The 15,693-nt window shown below is 50.0% G+C and overlaps 1 protein-coding gene across 1 annotated transcript in view; it reads left to right on the top strand.

The window, feature by feature from the left end:
• Window positions 1-15,693, top strand: part of ZBTB46 (zinc finger and BTB domain containing 46) — an 83,439-nt gene that overhangs the window by 36,370 nt on the left and 31,376 nt on the right. The window contains exon 3 of the mRNA XM_035302949.3: window positions 15,165-15,449. Coding sequence (XP_035158840.1) covers window positions 15,165-15,449 — 285 coding nt within the window. The remainder of the gene's footprint in view (window positions 1-15,164; window positions 15,450-15,693) is intronic.

Genomic DNA, 15,693 nt, shown 5'->3' with positions numbered 1-15,693 from the left:
GGTATGATATATCATATACAGTAAACTACACAGAGTTCAAGTGTACAGTTTGGATAGTTTCTTGTTTCTACTCCTAACACTATATTGGGAAAATGTTCACATTTAGAGAAAAGTTGAAAAAATGAAATGGCGACCATGCCCGCTGCCTAGATTCTCCAGGTGTTGACATTTTGCCATATTTACTTTATGATATCTGTCCATCTAATCACTCAAAAACACTTCTTTTTTTTTGGAGATGGAGTTTTGCTCGTCACCCAGGTTGTAGTGCAGGGGTACAATCTCAGCTTACTGCAACCTCTGTCTCCCAGGTTCAAGTGATTCTCCTGCCTCAGCCTCCCGAGTAGCTGTGACTACAGATGTGTACCACCCTGCCTGGCTAGTTTTGTATTTTTAGTAGAGATGGGGTTTCTTTATGTTGGCCAGCCTGGTCTTGAACTCCATACTTCAGGTGATCTGCCTGCCTCAGCCTCCCAAAGGGCTGGGATTATAGGTGTGAGCCACCCCGCCTGGCCAACACTTCTTATTTTCAGTGCATTTCATTGTAAGTGGGTGGCATCAGTATACCTCATCCCAAAACATGTCCGCACTCAACATGTTCACATTTCTCAGTTAAATTCTGTATACTCTGACATGTGCCAATCTCAAATGTACCTTTTGGTTTTATTTTAAATTTTTTTAGAGACAGGACTTGGATTCCTGGGCTCTGCTGATCCTCCTGCCTTGGTTTCCCAAGCATCCGTCTGCCCCACCAAGCCTCACCTCAAATGTACCTTTTGAGAAGTTGTGGGGTTTTTTCTTTTCTTGAGACAGAGTGTCGCTCTGTCACCTAGGCTGGAGTGCAGTGGTGCGATCTCAGCTCACAGCAGCCCCAACCTTCCTGGCTCAAGTGATCCTCCTACCTCAGCCTTCTGGGTAGCTGTGACTACAGGTGTACACCACCACGCCTTGCTAATTTTTGTAGAGATGGGGTTTTGCCATATTGCCCAGGTTGGTCTTGAACTCTTGGATTCAACCTTGGCCTCCCACCGTGCTGGGATTACAGGCGTGAGCCACCGTGCCAGCCTGAGAAGTTTTGATAAATGCATGTATCCAGACTCTCCCAAGTTATAGAGCATTCTCCCAGGACCTTCCTCAGGCTTCCAGCTGGCCTTTGGGTGAGTGTGCTTAAGGTGAGCCATGCTGCCGTCTCTACCTGTGGTTCTTACTGTTTTTGTTGGGGTGTGGTACTGCAGTGTCTGAACGTTCTGCCGTTTGCTATATCCAGTCCTGTCTATAGACACCTGGGCTGTTGCTGGTTTTTGCTACTGTGAGTGAAGTTCCTGGGAACATTTTGGCAAGCCTATTTTGTAGACCTGTATTTTCATTTCTCCTGAGTGAATACATAGGAGTGGAGAGGCTAGGCCACAGGGAAGGGGTGTGTTTGGATATATAGAAACTGCCTGGTGGTTTCCTGAGTGGGTGCCCCATCTTCTCACCCACAGCATACAAGGACTTGGGTCAGTCCTCTGCTCGCTGGCTTTGTGTACTGTCTTTTATTTCAGCCACTCTAGTGGTGAGTTTGATGAGTTTTCACAAGTGCATTCACCTGTACCATCAAGACAAAGACCATTTCCTTCACTCCAAGGTTCCCTGGTGCCCTTTTTGATCGTCCCTCTACCCTGGGGCAGCCACTCCCAGTTCATATCAGCAGCTACCTGGCCACTCTTGCATCTGTCTTATAATCAGCCTTTTCTTTTTCTTTTTTTCTTTTGAGATAGAGTCTCACTCTGTCACCAGGAGCCAGGCTGGAGTGCAGTGGTGTGATCTCGGCTCACTGTAACCTCCACTCCCCAGGTTCAAGCAATTCTCCTGCCTCAGCCTCCCAAGTAGCTGGGACTACAGGTGCGCACCACCATGCCCAGCTAATTTTTGTATTTTTTAGTAGAGACAGGGTTTCACCATGTTGACCAGGATGGTCTCAATCTCTTGACCTCATGATCCTCCCGCCTCAGCCTCCCAAAGTGCTGGGATTACAGGCATGAGCCGCCACTCCCAGCCCAGCCTTTTATTTTTCTTTCCATTTTGAGATACATAGATTCAAATGCAGTTGCAAGAAATAATACAGAGAAGTCCTGTACACCCTTTATTATGGTTGAATGTTTTTCCCCTCCATACTCATGTTAAGATTTAACTGCCATTGTGATAGTGTTGAGAGTGGGGCTATAGGTGATCAGGCCGTGAGGGCTCCTGCCTTGTAGGTGGGGTTGCTGCTGTCATAAAAGGGTGAGTTTGGCCAGGCGCTGTGCCTCACGCCTGTAATCCCAGCACTTTGGGAGGCCAAGGTGGGTGGATAAATTGAGGACAGGAGTTTGCGACCAGCCTGGTCAACATGGTGAAACTTCATCTCAACTAAAAATATAAAAATTAGCCAGGTTTGGTGATGGGCACCTGCAATCCCAGCTACTCAGGCTACTGAGGCAGGAAAATCACTTGAACCCGGGAGGCAGAGTTTGCATTGAGCCGAGATTGCATCACAGCACTACAGCCTGAGTGACAGAGTGAGACTCTGTGTCAAAAAAAAACCATTAAAAATCCCTGGCAAGTTCAGCCCCTCTTGCCCTCCTTTCCCTCTCTCCTCCCACCATGTGAGCACACAGCAGGAGGGCCCTTGCCAGATGCTGGCACTTTGGCATTGGACTTCCCAACCTCCAGAACTGTGAGAGAAACTTTTCTGTCATTCATAAATTACCTAGTCTGTGATAGTCTCTTACAGCAGCACAATATGAACCGGGAAGTCCTTTATGCAGTTTTCCCAATGGTATTGCAGTCAGTACCACAGCCAGGATATTGACACTGATACAGTCCACTGACCTAACTTAGATTTCTCTAGTTTTACTTGTGCTCATGTGTGTGTTTATGGATTTTTTGTTTTGTTTTGTTTTTTTGAGACGGAGTTTCGCTCTTGTTACCCAGACTGGAGTGCAATGGCGCGATCTCAGTTCACTGCAACCTCCGCCTCCTGGGTTTAGGCAATTCTCCTGCCTCAGCCTTCTGAGTAGCTGGGATTACAGGCACACGCCACCATGCCCAGCTAATTTTTTGTATTTTTAGTAGAGATGGGGTTTCACCATGTTGACGAGGATGGTCTCGATCTCCTAACCTGGTGATCCGCCCACCTCAGCCTCCCAAAGTGCTGGGATTACAGGTGTGAGCCACCGCGCCCGGTGTGTTTATGCATCTTTATCACCTGTGTAGGTTTGTGTAGCCATCTTAGCCAAGGGACTGAAGAGCTCCAGCTCCACAGGGAGCCCCATGTGGCCTTCTCCTGTCCCTAACCCCTGCCACTGCCAGTCCACCTCCAGCTCCATAGTTTTCAGTGTGTCCTTGAGGTTCATTCTTGTTGCACAAGTCAGTGCCTCATTCTTTTTACTGCCACATCATATTCTGGCTTTAACACAATTTGCTTATTCCTTCACCTGTTGATGGACATTGGGGTTATCTCCAGTTTGGAGCTATTATAAATAAAACGCTGTGAACGTTTTTGTACAAGTCTTTCTGTGCATGTGTGGTTTGATTACTCTTAGGTAAATACGTAGGAGGGGGACTGCTGGGCCATAATGTTTAACTTTATGAGAAACCTCCAAACTGTTTTCCCCAGTGGGTATCGTATTTTACAGTTCTGCCAGCGGGCTGTGAGGTTCTGTTTGCTCTTCCTTGTCACCAGCATTTGATATTGTTTGTCTTTTAAATGTTAACTGGCTGGGTGAGGTGGCTTATGCCTATAATCCTAGCCAAAGTGGGCAGATTGCCTGAGCTCAGGAGTTTGAGACCAGCCTGGGCAACACAGTGAAACCTCGTTTTTACTAAAATACCAAAAAAAAAAAATTAGCCAGGTGTGGCAGTGTGCACCTGTAGTTTCAGCTACTCGGGAGGCTGAGGCAGGAGAATCACTTGAACCCAGGAGACAGAGGCTGCAGTGAGCTGAGATTGTGCCACTGCACTCCAGCCTGGGTAACAGAGCAAGACTCCCTCTCTTAAAACAAAATGAACAAAAAAGCCAGGCCTCATGGCTTACCCCTGTAATCGCAGCTCTGGGAGGCCGAGGTGAGCAGATAACAAGATTAGGAGATCAAGAGCATCTTGGCCAACATGGTGAAACCCTGTCTACTAAAAACCCAAAAAATTACCCGGGCATGGTGGCAGGCGCCTGTAGTTCCAGCTACTCAGGAGGCTGAGGCAGGAGAATTGCTTGAACCCGGGAACATAGGTTGCAGTGATCTGTGATTGCACCATTGCACTCCAGCCTGGGCAACAGAGTGAGCCTCCATTTAAAAAAAAAAAAAAACCACTGTGGTTCGAGTTTTAGACTCTTCTTCACATGGTGTTTGTTTGTTTGTTTGTTTGTTTGTTTGTTTGTTTTTAGGTGGAGTTTTGCTCTTGTTGCCCAAGCTGGAGTACGATGGTGTGATTTTTTGTGTTTTTAGTAGAGACGGGGTTTCACCCTGTTAGCCAGGCTCGTCTTTAACTTTCAACCTCAGGTGATTGTTCCGCCTCAGCCTCCCAAAATGCTGGGATTATAGGTGTGAGCCACCGCACCTGGCTGTGAAAACTTTTTCATAGTTATAGTTAATGAGGAAACTTGATTTTAATGCAGATAAGAAACTTTAGAAATAAGGAGTAAATGCATAAAATGAGAAGGTAATTCTAGGCAAAGTTTATCTGTAAGCATTTTTCTGTATATTTCCTTTTCTTTTCTTTTCCTTCTCTTCAGAGACAAGGTCTCGCTCTGTTGCCCAAGCTAGAGTGCAATGGTGCAATCATAGCTGACCGCAGCCTCGAACTCCCAGACTTAGGTGATCCTCCTACCTTGAGCTTCCAAAGTGTAGGGATTACAGGTGTGGGCCATAGCGCCCGGCCTCATGATGTTTGTTGAACTTTATATTGTGTGAGCTGTGAAACACAGTGAAAAGTGATGCATGAATTGCTTTCTGACAGGTAAGGCCGGGAGTCCTCCAGAAGTCTCCATTTGTTGCCGTGGGTGTACCAGGCATGCGGGAGGGTTTCTCTGATGGGTGAGCCTGCAGAATTTCTTAAATGCACCATTCGGCATCGTTAGGAAGTGCAGAATGGAGACAGTGAGAAGTCTTAGAGGCAGAATCCTGCCTCTGGCCAGGTGTGAACCTGGCCCCCTCCCCTCCCCTCCCCTTCCCACCATCCCTCCTCCCTCTGTGGCCTGGCAGGGCCTCAGCTCCCCAGGCCCAGGCCCCTTTCTCTTTCCTGTTCCATAATCTATTTATGCCCCGCTTTGCAGCTAACACTGCATGATCTAGTTTAATCTTTTAAAAAATCTGCTTGTTTTAATTGCAATCTCTTTATAGCTCAACATTTTAAGTGAGCTACATTTCCAGAATGTTGTCAAGTATCACTCACAGGAAGAAGGGAAGTCCCTTTCCCACTCTAGAGTCCGTCTTCGCACCTTACCCTTTACGGTGAGGCTTCGATGTTTTCATCCTGTTTGCTGTGTTTATTAAAAAGCGTCTCTTTTGGGATCTGCACTCTGGGCTGCACTCAGGGCCGCACCAGACACCTGTCCATGCCCGTTCCTGCCAGTTAGTCACAGCCTCCTTGACTAATATGAAGGGTTTTAGCTTTTTCTTTTTCTTTTTTTTTTTTTTAAAGACAAAGTCTCGGGGGTCGGGGGGCCACACCCCTCCCCCTCCCCGCTGCTCAAAAACAAAAACAAACAAAAAAGAAAAAAAAAAAGACAGAGTCTCACTCTGTTGCTGCCCAGGAGTGCAGTGGTGAGATCTCGGGTCACTGTAACCTCTGTTTCCCGGGTTCAGATGATTCTGTTGCCTCAGCCTCCAAGTAGCTGGGATTACAGGCACACGCCATCACGCCCAGCTAATGTTTGTGTTTTTGGTACAGACAGGGTTTCACCATGTTGGCCAAGATGGTCTCAATCTCTTGACCTCAAGGGATCTTCCACCTTGGCCTCCCAAAGTGCTGGCTGGTTTTAGCTTTTTCATGACAATAATAAATGCGTTTTCTATGGTGTTGTATAACACCAGACTCTAATTTGTTTACATGCAAATTGGTTGTAATATGTAAATACTGCTTTTAGCTTCCTATTCTGTTTGCATAATTTCACTTTTGCTCTGTTGGCCAGGCTGGAGTGCAGTGGCACAATCATGGTTCACTGGAACCTTGAAATCCTGGGTTCAAGTGATCCTCCCACCTCAGTCTCCTGAGTGGCTGGGACCACAAGTGCATGCCACCACACCCAGATAATTTTTTGTAGACATGGGGTCTCATCATGTGCTCAGGCTGGTCTTGAACTCCTGGGCTCAAGTGATCCACCCACCTCGGCCTCTCACAGTGCTGGGATTGCAGGCATGGCCACCGCGCCTGGCCTTGTGGTTTCATTTTTGAGGTCGTTACTCCTCAGTTTCTCTTCCTGAATTCTACCCGTGTTCTAGAGTGGCCTCTGCATTTATCCTCCTCACATCTTGGGGCCAGTTTCCTGCCATGCCTGCCTGTCAGGGGCACCTCCCACCTTTGCCTGGGCTCCTTCTCTCCTCCAGAGGCAGGAGTGTTAGAACCTGGGGAGCAGCATCAAATCATAGGCACACACACCTGGCCACTTGGTTCCTTCCCTTTCCCATTGCCAGGATGATAAATTCCCAGAAGACCAGCTGCCTTAGGCCACAGACGGTGTGATTTTTACACAGTAGGAAGAGATGTCTTACAGTTCTGAAGTGCAGAAGTCTGAGATTCAGATGCCAGTAGGTTCTGTGTCTGGTGAGAGCTGCTCTGTCCTCGTAGGTGGCGTGGGAGATGCAGGGGCAGGCAGCTCTCGAGGCCTCTTTCCAAGGACACGAATCCATTCCATGCACCAGGAGGGGCCCTCGTGACCTCGTCACTTTTCCAGAGACCACCACAATGGGGATTTAGTTTTGACATGAATTTTGGAGGGACACAGACATTCAGGCCAGAACTCTGGCTCCACTCCCCCTTCTAAAAGTCACTGCCAAAGAGGATGCTGAAACCAGCCAGAACCCACCAGGGTCACATTCAGCACAAATGGTCATTGTAGTTTTCATGGACTTAGATTATTATGGAATATTCACATATAACCAGGCCTGTTCATTTGTTCTTCTAATTCTAGTATTTTGAAGGGGTCAAAATACTTTAAAATTTTACTTGAGTCGAGCTATTCTTATATTAGGAAATATCCTGAATGTTATTTCTAGAACTTTGGGAAGGAAATTATCATGGCCTATGACCCGGGAGAAGGACTTGGGACTTTGAAACTCCAGATCCTTCTTGCAGGAGCAAACCCCACATTTGTTTGATGTCTGATCCCCTCACATCTGTCGCCAGCTGGGGGGGGGGGGGGGCGGTTCCTGGGCACATCTCCTGTCTCTGGCAGGGTTGTCCTGAGTGGTGGATGGGGCAAGTGGGAGGACGGGCGGCCCAGCCACAGCCTGCACTTGCAGGCCCTCCGTTGAGATTGGAGGCCTTGGCCTTGTTTTGCTGGTTTTCCCCATTCCTCTCCTATCTCAGTGGGAGGCCTTAGAGCAGGCGGCTCCAGCAACAGGCCAGGCGACTCTGTCTGCCTGGGGCCCTGTGTCCCTGGAGGCCCCAACACAGGTGGTGTGAGGGAGGGCCTGGCTTGGTACTGGTGCCAGCAAGAGCAGCTGTGTGCCCCCATGGCTGGGAGCTCCTGCCTGTGGCTGGGCAGCCTGAAGGAGGTGAGGGCAGATGGAGGGCTGTGCCCACAGGCACTGGGGGGCTTTGTCCCTAAACCTCCAAACTCAGCTGTTTGAAGGACTCTGCCCCACCCCTCATGACTTGAGCCAGGGTTCACCACAGAAGCCCCGGGTGTCAGACACCAGAGAACTGCCCCTGCGTGGTTCACTTTACTCACCCATTCACACATCACCCTTGATTTCATAATTTTCTTTTACCCTAAAGGAGTCTATGTTTTTGTTGTTGTTGTTTTTTGTCTTTTGTTTCTTTGAGGTGGAGTCTCGCTCTGTCGTTCAGGCTGGAGTGTGCTATCCCAGCTCACGGCTCCGCCTTACAGTTTCAAGCAATTCTCCTGACTCAGCTTCCTGAGTAGCTGAGATTACAGGCGTCCACCAACATGCCTGGTTAATTTTTGTATTTTTAGTAGAGACAGGATTTCACCATGTTGGTCAGGTTGATCTCAAACTCCTGACCTCGTGATCTGCCCACCTCAGCCTTCCAATGTGTTGGGATTACAGGCCTGATTGTTTTAAAAAAGAAATTTTATCCGAAATCATATCCTGTTTTCTTTATCTTGGATGGGGCCTTCACTGCCTCTTTGGAAAGGGTGGAAGAAATGTCACTCACCCCTTGCTGGGACGGGGACTCAGACCTGTTACCTGTGGCTTGCTGTGTTTATTTATTTAGAGACAAGGTTTTGCTCTGTTGCCCAGACTGGAGTTCAGTGGCACAGTCATGGCTCACTGCCGTTTCAACCACCTGGGCTCAAGCAATTCTCCCTCCTTAGCCTCCTCAGTAGCTAATTTTTGTATTTTTTTATAGCGATGGGGTCTTGCTATATTGCCCAGTCTGGTATTGAACTCCTGGCCTCAAGTGATCCTCCTGCTTCAGCCTCCCAAAGTGCAGGGATTACAGGCGTGAGCCACTGTTTCCAGTCTCTCTAAAGGTTTCTTTTTTTCTTTTTTGGAGTTTCGCTCTTGTTACCCAGGCTGGAGTGCAATGGCGCGATCTCGGCTCACTGCAACCTCCGCCTCCCGGGTTCAGGCAATTCTCCTGACTCAGCCTCCTGAGTAGCTGGCATTACAGGCATGTGCCACCATGCCCAGCTAATTTTTTGTATTTTTAGTAGAGACAGGGTTTCACCGTGTTGACCAGGATGGTCTCGATCTCTTGACCTCGTGATCCACCCGCCTCGGCCTCCCAAAGTGCTGGGATTACAGGCTTGAGCCACCGCGCCCGGCCAAGTTTTCTTGATAATGATTTTAACCTTATAATATATTAGGTATGCCAGTAAATTTCTGATGTGTTTGATCAATTTAGGGCTGGGGAACATTAGTCTTGCTTCATGGCAAATGGAGCCCAGAACCTGGGGACATATCCATCCATTTGCTCACATGGCTCTGTGCTGGCCCTCGCCACCCACAGGTTCCCACAGGGTCCGCCAGTGCCGGTTCCTGGACTGCATGGAAGGTGTTGATTTGTCAAAGGTGCCTGTGGCAGCTTTGCTTAGATATATGAGTTTACTTTCCTCCTGAATTACAAATACTTGGGGATTTTTCAGATACAGAGATTTTTTTTTTGGAGACGGAGTTTCGCTCTTGTTACCCAGGCTGGAGTGCAATGGCACGATCTCGGCTCACCGCAACCTCCGCCTCCTGGGTTCAGGCAATTCTCCTGCCTCAGCCTCCTGAGTAGCTGGGACTACAGGGGCGTGCCGCCATGCCCGGCTAATTTTTGTATTTTTAGTAGAGACAAGGTTTCACCATGTTGGTCAGGATGGTCTCGATCTCTTGACCTTGTGATCCACCTGCCTTGGCCTATCAAAGTGCTGGGATTACAGGCCTGAGCCACCGCGTCTGGCCCAGGTACAGAGATTTTAAAACATTCCTGTAATGTTATCCTACACATTGTGGGCCTTTACTCATCATTTTTCGTCTTTAGGGAGGTGGCCCAATTTGATTTGGACCTCATGTCATGGTTTTGTCTTTGTGGCTAATGCCATAGCTGTGGATGCTGCAGCTTTCTGCTTTGTGGTGCCGCCATCACCCGCACCAACTCATTTTGTCTATGAACAGGAACTTTTGGTCAGCAGGGCCTAGCTGAGTTCTGTTTTGAAACCCTACTTTTATTTATTTTTTAAATTTAAAAAATTATTGAGTCAGAGTTTTGCTCTTGTTGCCCAGGCTGGCGTGCAGTGGTGTAATCTTGGCTCAATGTAACCTCTGCCTCCTAGGTTCAAGCGATTCTCCTGCCTTAGCCTCCAGAGTAGCTGGGATTATAGGCACATGCCATCACATCCGGCTAATTTTTGTATTTTTGGTAGAATTAGGGTTTCACCGTGTTGGCCAGGCTGGTCTCAAACTCCTGGCCTCAAGTGATCTGTCCACCTCTGCCCCCGAAAGGTCTGGGATTACGCACTTGAGCCACCACGCCCAGCCCTGAAACCCATTTTTTTCTTTTTGAGACAATGTTTCGCTCTGTCACCCAGAGTGGAGTACAGTGGCGTGATCTCTGCTCTGTGCAACCTCCACCGCCTGGGTTCAACCAATTCTGCCTTAGCCTCCTGAGTAGCTTAGATTGCAGGCGTGTGCCACCATGCTAATTTTTGTATTTTAGTAGAGGCGAAGTTTCGCCATGCTTGCCAGGGTGGTCTCGAACTCCTGACATTGTGATCTGCCTGCCTCAGCCTCCCAAAGTGCTGAGATTGCTGGCATGAGCCACTGCACCCAGCCAAAACCCAACTTTTAGCATTTCACATGAGAGAGAATTCTTCTAGCTGATCCTGATTTCTTTTACGTGTTTTTCACGTTACTTTGTTATGACCATTTAGATTTAAAATTTGGCTTTAAAAATGAATAATTTTGGCCGGGTGTGGTGTCTCTCACCTGTAATCCCAGCAATTTGGGAGGCTGAGGGGGCAGATCACCTGAGGTTGGGAGTTCGAGATTAGCCTGACCAACATGGAGAAACCCATCTCTACTAAAAATATATAAACCAAGTATGGTGGCCAACGCCTGTGATCCCAGCTACTTGGGAGGCTGAGTCAGGAGAACTGATTGAACCCGGGAGGCAGAGATTGCAGTGCGCGGAGATCTCACCACTGCATTCCAGCCTGGGCGACAAGCACAAAACTATCTCAAAAAAAATAAAAATAAATAAAGTTCGATTATTTTTGTTCGAAACCTCTTGGGAGCTGAATGTGCACACCCTGCACATGTGTTGAAGGCCCAGCCCCTCGTGGCTGCATCTGGGGAGAGCCTTGAAGGGAGCGAGGGAGTGAACTGACAGGGCTGGGGCCTGGTCGCCGGATCCCCCACTTGGCTCCTAGACTCTGAGGAGAGGCCCCGAGGACTCGCCTACCACAGCTGAGTCGGGGGGCCTCGCCAGATGCCAGACCTTCTGGCGCCTTGACCTCGCACTTCCTAGTCTCCGGGTGATGAGGAGACTAATTTTCGGGATGAAGCCGCCCTGCCTGTGGCGATTTGTCGCATGCCGAGCCAAGAGGAAGCCTTAACGTCGGTTTGGATGTAACCTGTAGATTTAGTTCCTAGAAATGCACCATTAATAGGATGTACCATCTAGAGACTTGCAAAACACATAAAAAGGAGTATAGGGCTGGACACGGTGGCTCATGCCTGTAATCCCAGCACTTTGGGAGGCCGAGGCGGGTGGATCACGAGGTCAACAGATCGAGACCATCCTGGTCAACATGGTGAAACCCTGTCTCTACTAAAAATTACAAAAAATTAGCTGGGCACGGTGGCGCGTGCCTGTAATCCCAGCTACTCAGGAGGCTGAGGCAGGAGAATTGCCTGAACCCAGGGGGCGGAGGCTGCGGTGAGCCGAGATCGTGCCATTGCACTCCAGCCTGGGTAACAAGAGCGAAACTCCGTCTCAAAAAAAAAAAAAAAAAAAAAAAGGAGTATAGGGTGGAAAACTATCCTCCAGAAGCCTCCGAAAGTCACAGGTAGCCTGACAGTCCACATGTCCGCATCCCCGGAGACTCTCCCGCGCGACTGCCAGGCGGGACTCACTGTGTGCTGCCCTGAGGGGTCTGTGCACCTGCAGCGTCGGCTCTCAATGGCTGAGCTCACAGCACCACCCTGGTGGCGCCTGCGAACATCGTCTCTGTGGGTGGCTGTGAGGGCATCTGTGAGGGGGGCTGTGAGCCATGAGGGCGGCTGTGAGGGCGGTTGTGAGAGCGGCTGCGAGCATGGCTGCGAGGACGGCTGTGAGGGCGGCTGCGAGGGGGGCTGTGAGCCGTGAGGGTGGCTGTGAGGGCATCTGTGAGGGGGGCTGTGAGCCGTGAGGGCGGCTGTGAGGGTGGCTGCGAGCCGTGAGGGCGGTTGTGAGAGCGGCTGCGAGCATGGCTGCGAGGACGGCTGTGAGGGCGGCTGCGAGGGCGGCTGCGAGGACGGCTGTGAGGGCGGCTGCGAGGGTGCTGGGAGCCACACGGCGGCTGTGAGGGCGTCTGTGAGGGTGGCTGCGAGCCACGAGGGTGGCTGTGTGGGGGGGCTGTGAGGGCGGCTGTGAGGGTGGCTGCGAGCCACGAGGGCTGCTGCGAGGCCGGCTGTGAGGGGGGCTGCGAGTCACGGCGGCGGCTGTGTGGGCATGCATGAGAGCGTCTGTCAGTGGTGTGTGTCAGTGGTGTCTGTGAGGGCGTCTGCGAGGGCGTCTGTGAAGGTGTGTGAGTGCTGTGTGTGAGTGCGTCTGTGGTGTGTATGAGGGCTTCTATGAGGACATCGGTGAGCGGCAGCTGTGAGCGCGTGTGTGAGGGTGTGTGTGTGGGCGTCTGTGAGCGCGCGATGTGTGCTTGTTATTCCTAAGGCTGTTGGCAGATGTCACCTGTGCCCCTACTCCGAGTCCCCCAACCCATACCCCTCTGTTTCTGTGGTTCGATCCTGTGGTCCTGTCAAGGACCACAGTGGAAAATCCATTCTCTTGCTGTGGGAAAATGTCTGCAGATCACACATCGCTCGGCACGTTCTGGGGGAGTTTTCATTCCCCCCGCACACAGCCCCAGTAGAGGGAGGCTTCTCCATGAAGCCTTAGCCGGCCTGAGCCGGACACTCAAGAAATCATTGAATTCATGATTCAAGTCTTCACCTTCTTTTGTTGTTGTTAAGTAGCAGCTTTGTTGAGAGATGATTCACACACCATTCACCAAAGTTTGTTATTCAGAGGTTTTTGGTATATTCATAGCATAGTGTAGCCATCAGCACAATCCATTTAGAACACTTTCCTCAGCTCAAAAGGAAACCCTGGACCACTTAGCTCTCACCTGAGACTCTTTCCCCAGCCCCTTTTGCAGCCACAAATCGCCTTTCTGTTTCTAGATTTGCCTGATAGTTAATGGAAATGAAGTGACATGTGGCCTTCTGTGTCTGGCTTTCTTCACTGAGTGTGTTTTCAAGGCTCCTCTGTGCGGGGGGCACTGTGTCAGGCTTTCATTCCTTTTCATGGCTGCATAATATTCAGTTGTGCGGATGGACCATATTGTATTTATTCATTCGTCCATCGATGGACTTGTCGGCAGTTCCACCTTTTGGCTGTTATGACTAGTGTGTTAGGAGAATCCTGGACGAGGTTTTGTGTGGGCTTGTGTTTTCATTTCTCTTAGGTATCTGCATGCCTGCACATGGAACTGCTGGGCCAACCTCCTCCTCCTCAAAGTGGCACCATCTTACTCTGTTAACAGCAAGGTTTTAGGGTAGTAATTTTTTTGCATCCTTGCCAACATTATCTGTTTGTGTGTGTGTGTGTGTGTGTTTTAAGATGTGGTCTTGCTCTGTTACCTAGACTGGAGTACAGTGGCTCTATCACAGCTAATCACAGCCTCAACCTCCCAGCTCGAGTGATCCTCCCACCTCAGCCTCCTGAGTACCCGGGACCACAGGCACGAGCCACCATGCTCAGCTAATTTTGTCTGATTTCATTTTATTTATTTATTTATTTTGAGATGGAGTCTCACTCTGTCACCCAGGCTGAAGTGCAGTGGCGCAATCTCGGTTCACTACAACCTCTGCCCCCCAGGTTTAAGCAATTCTCCTGCCTCAGCCTCCCAAGTAGCTGGGATTACAGGCGCCTGCCACACACCTGGCTAATTTTTGTATTTTTAGTAGATATAGGGTTTCACCATCTTGGCTGGCTGGTCTTGAATTCCTGACCCCATGATCTACCCATCTTGGGCTTCCAAAGTGCTGGGATTACAGGCATGAGCCAATGTGCCCAGCCAGTTTTGTTTTAATTTTTTGTCCTGCTGTGTTGCCCAGGCTGGTCTTAAACTCCTATCCTCAAGAGATCTTCCTGTCTCAGCCTCTGAAAATGTTGGGACCACAAGCGTGAGCCGTGGTGCCTCGCCTGGCGTTTAGTTTCCAGCCATCCTAGTGGGTTGCGGTGGAATTGCGCTGTGCTTTTCCTTTGCGCCTTCTTAGTGATTGGCGATATTGGCCATCTCTTCATGCACGTCTCAGCCATTTATATGCCTTCTTTGAACAAATATCTAGTCGGATTTTTTGTTCATTTTTATGTTGAGTTACAGTATTGATAGTTTTATTATCGGATATGTGAGTTGCAATTTTTTGTTTGTTTTAAGATGGAACCTTGCTCACTGTGTTGCCCAGGCTGGAGTGCAGTGGTGCGATCTCATCTCGCTGCAACTTCCACCTCCTGGGTTCAGGTGATTCTCCTGCTTTAGCCTCCTGAGTAGTTGGGATTACAGGTGTGCGCCACCACACCCATCTAATTTTTGTGTTTTTGGTAGAGATGAGGTTTCACCATGTTGGTCACGCCAGTCTTGAACTGATCTCAGGTAATTCACACACCTTGGGCTCTCAAAGTGCTGGGATTATAGGTGTGAGCCACCGCACCTGACATCATTTCTCGGTAGTGTCCTTTGAAGCACAGATGCTTTGATTTCGATGAGTCCAATTTATTTTGTTGCTCATGCTGTTGTTTTTGTGTCTTAAGAACCTATTGACAAGTCTGAGTTCATGCAGATTTTCTTCTATGAATTTTAGGGATTTAGCTTTCACATCATTGGTCCATTTTGAGCTTCTTTTCCAGATGGGAATACTGCAGCCCCAGGAGCTTCTGACTCTCGGGTCCTCGGCCCTAGAGCAGAGCCTGGAAGCAGGTCCACAGCCTCCCCAATCCAGGGAGGGCAACCCCATTGTTGTGAGTTGAGCCGCTCTCCAAAGCCTTGGCTGTGACTCCGCCGTTACCATGGGGCCTGGGTGGGCAGGAAAGGCCAGGCCGGGCCGGAGCTGCTGTGCTGTGGGGGCGGATGCCCGGCACCCAGGGTGGGCTGGACGTCATGCTGCTCCATAGCCCAGGCGAAGCTGGTCGAGTCCTTCTAAATTTGTCACCTGTCCCACTGGGAGAGTCTGGGAACCACCTGTGTGTCTTCTGACATGTGTCCCTTCTGTCCCCAGATACAGACCTGACCGTCACCGAAGCCAGCAGCTCCGACAGCCGAGGAGAGAGGCCGGAGCTCTATGCACAGGTTGAGGAGGGTCTCCTGGGAGGAGAAGCTAGCTATCTGGGCCCTCCCCTCACCCCAGAGAAGGATGACGCTCTGCACCAGGCCACAGCGGTGGCCAACCTGCGCGCAGCGCTCATGAGTAAGAACAGCCTGCTGTCGCTCAAGGCGGATGTGCTGGGGGACGACGGCTCGCTGCTGTTCGAGTACCTGCCCCGAGGGGCTCACTCACTGTCCCGTAAGTGCAGGCCCTGTGGGCCACCTGGCTTCATTGTGGGTGTGAAGGCTGAGAGTTGTGAGTCCCCGAGATGAGACGAGGCTGAGAGTCTCTCCCTGCTGCTTGGTCACCTCCTGGCCTCCCTGTGTCGGGAGGTGGGGGGCGTGTCACAGCCTGGATGGGACTCTGGGGTCCATGGAAAAAGTTGGCTCTATAGTGAGGAGAGAATGGATGTGGCCGTGAGGGTGGCAGGCAGGGGAACGGC

This window comes from Callithrix jacchus, chromosome 5 (genome assembly GCF_049354715.1).
Source record: "Callithrix jacchus isolate 240 chromosome 5, calJac240_pri, whole genome shotgun sequence".
In the NCBI taxonomy this organism is placed as follows: domain Eukaryota; kingdom Metazoa; phylum Chordata; class Mammalia; order Primates; family Cebidae; genus Callithrix; species Callithrix jacchus.
Note: the sequence above shows the minus strand (reverse complement) of the source record. Positions and strands in the feature narration are given on the sequence as shown.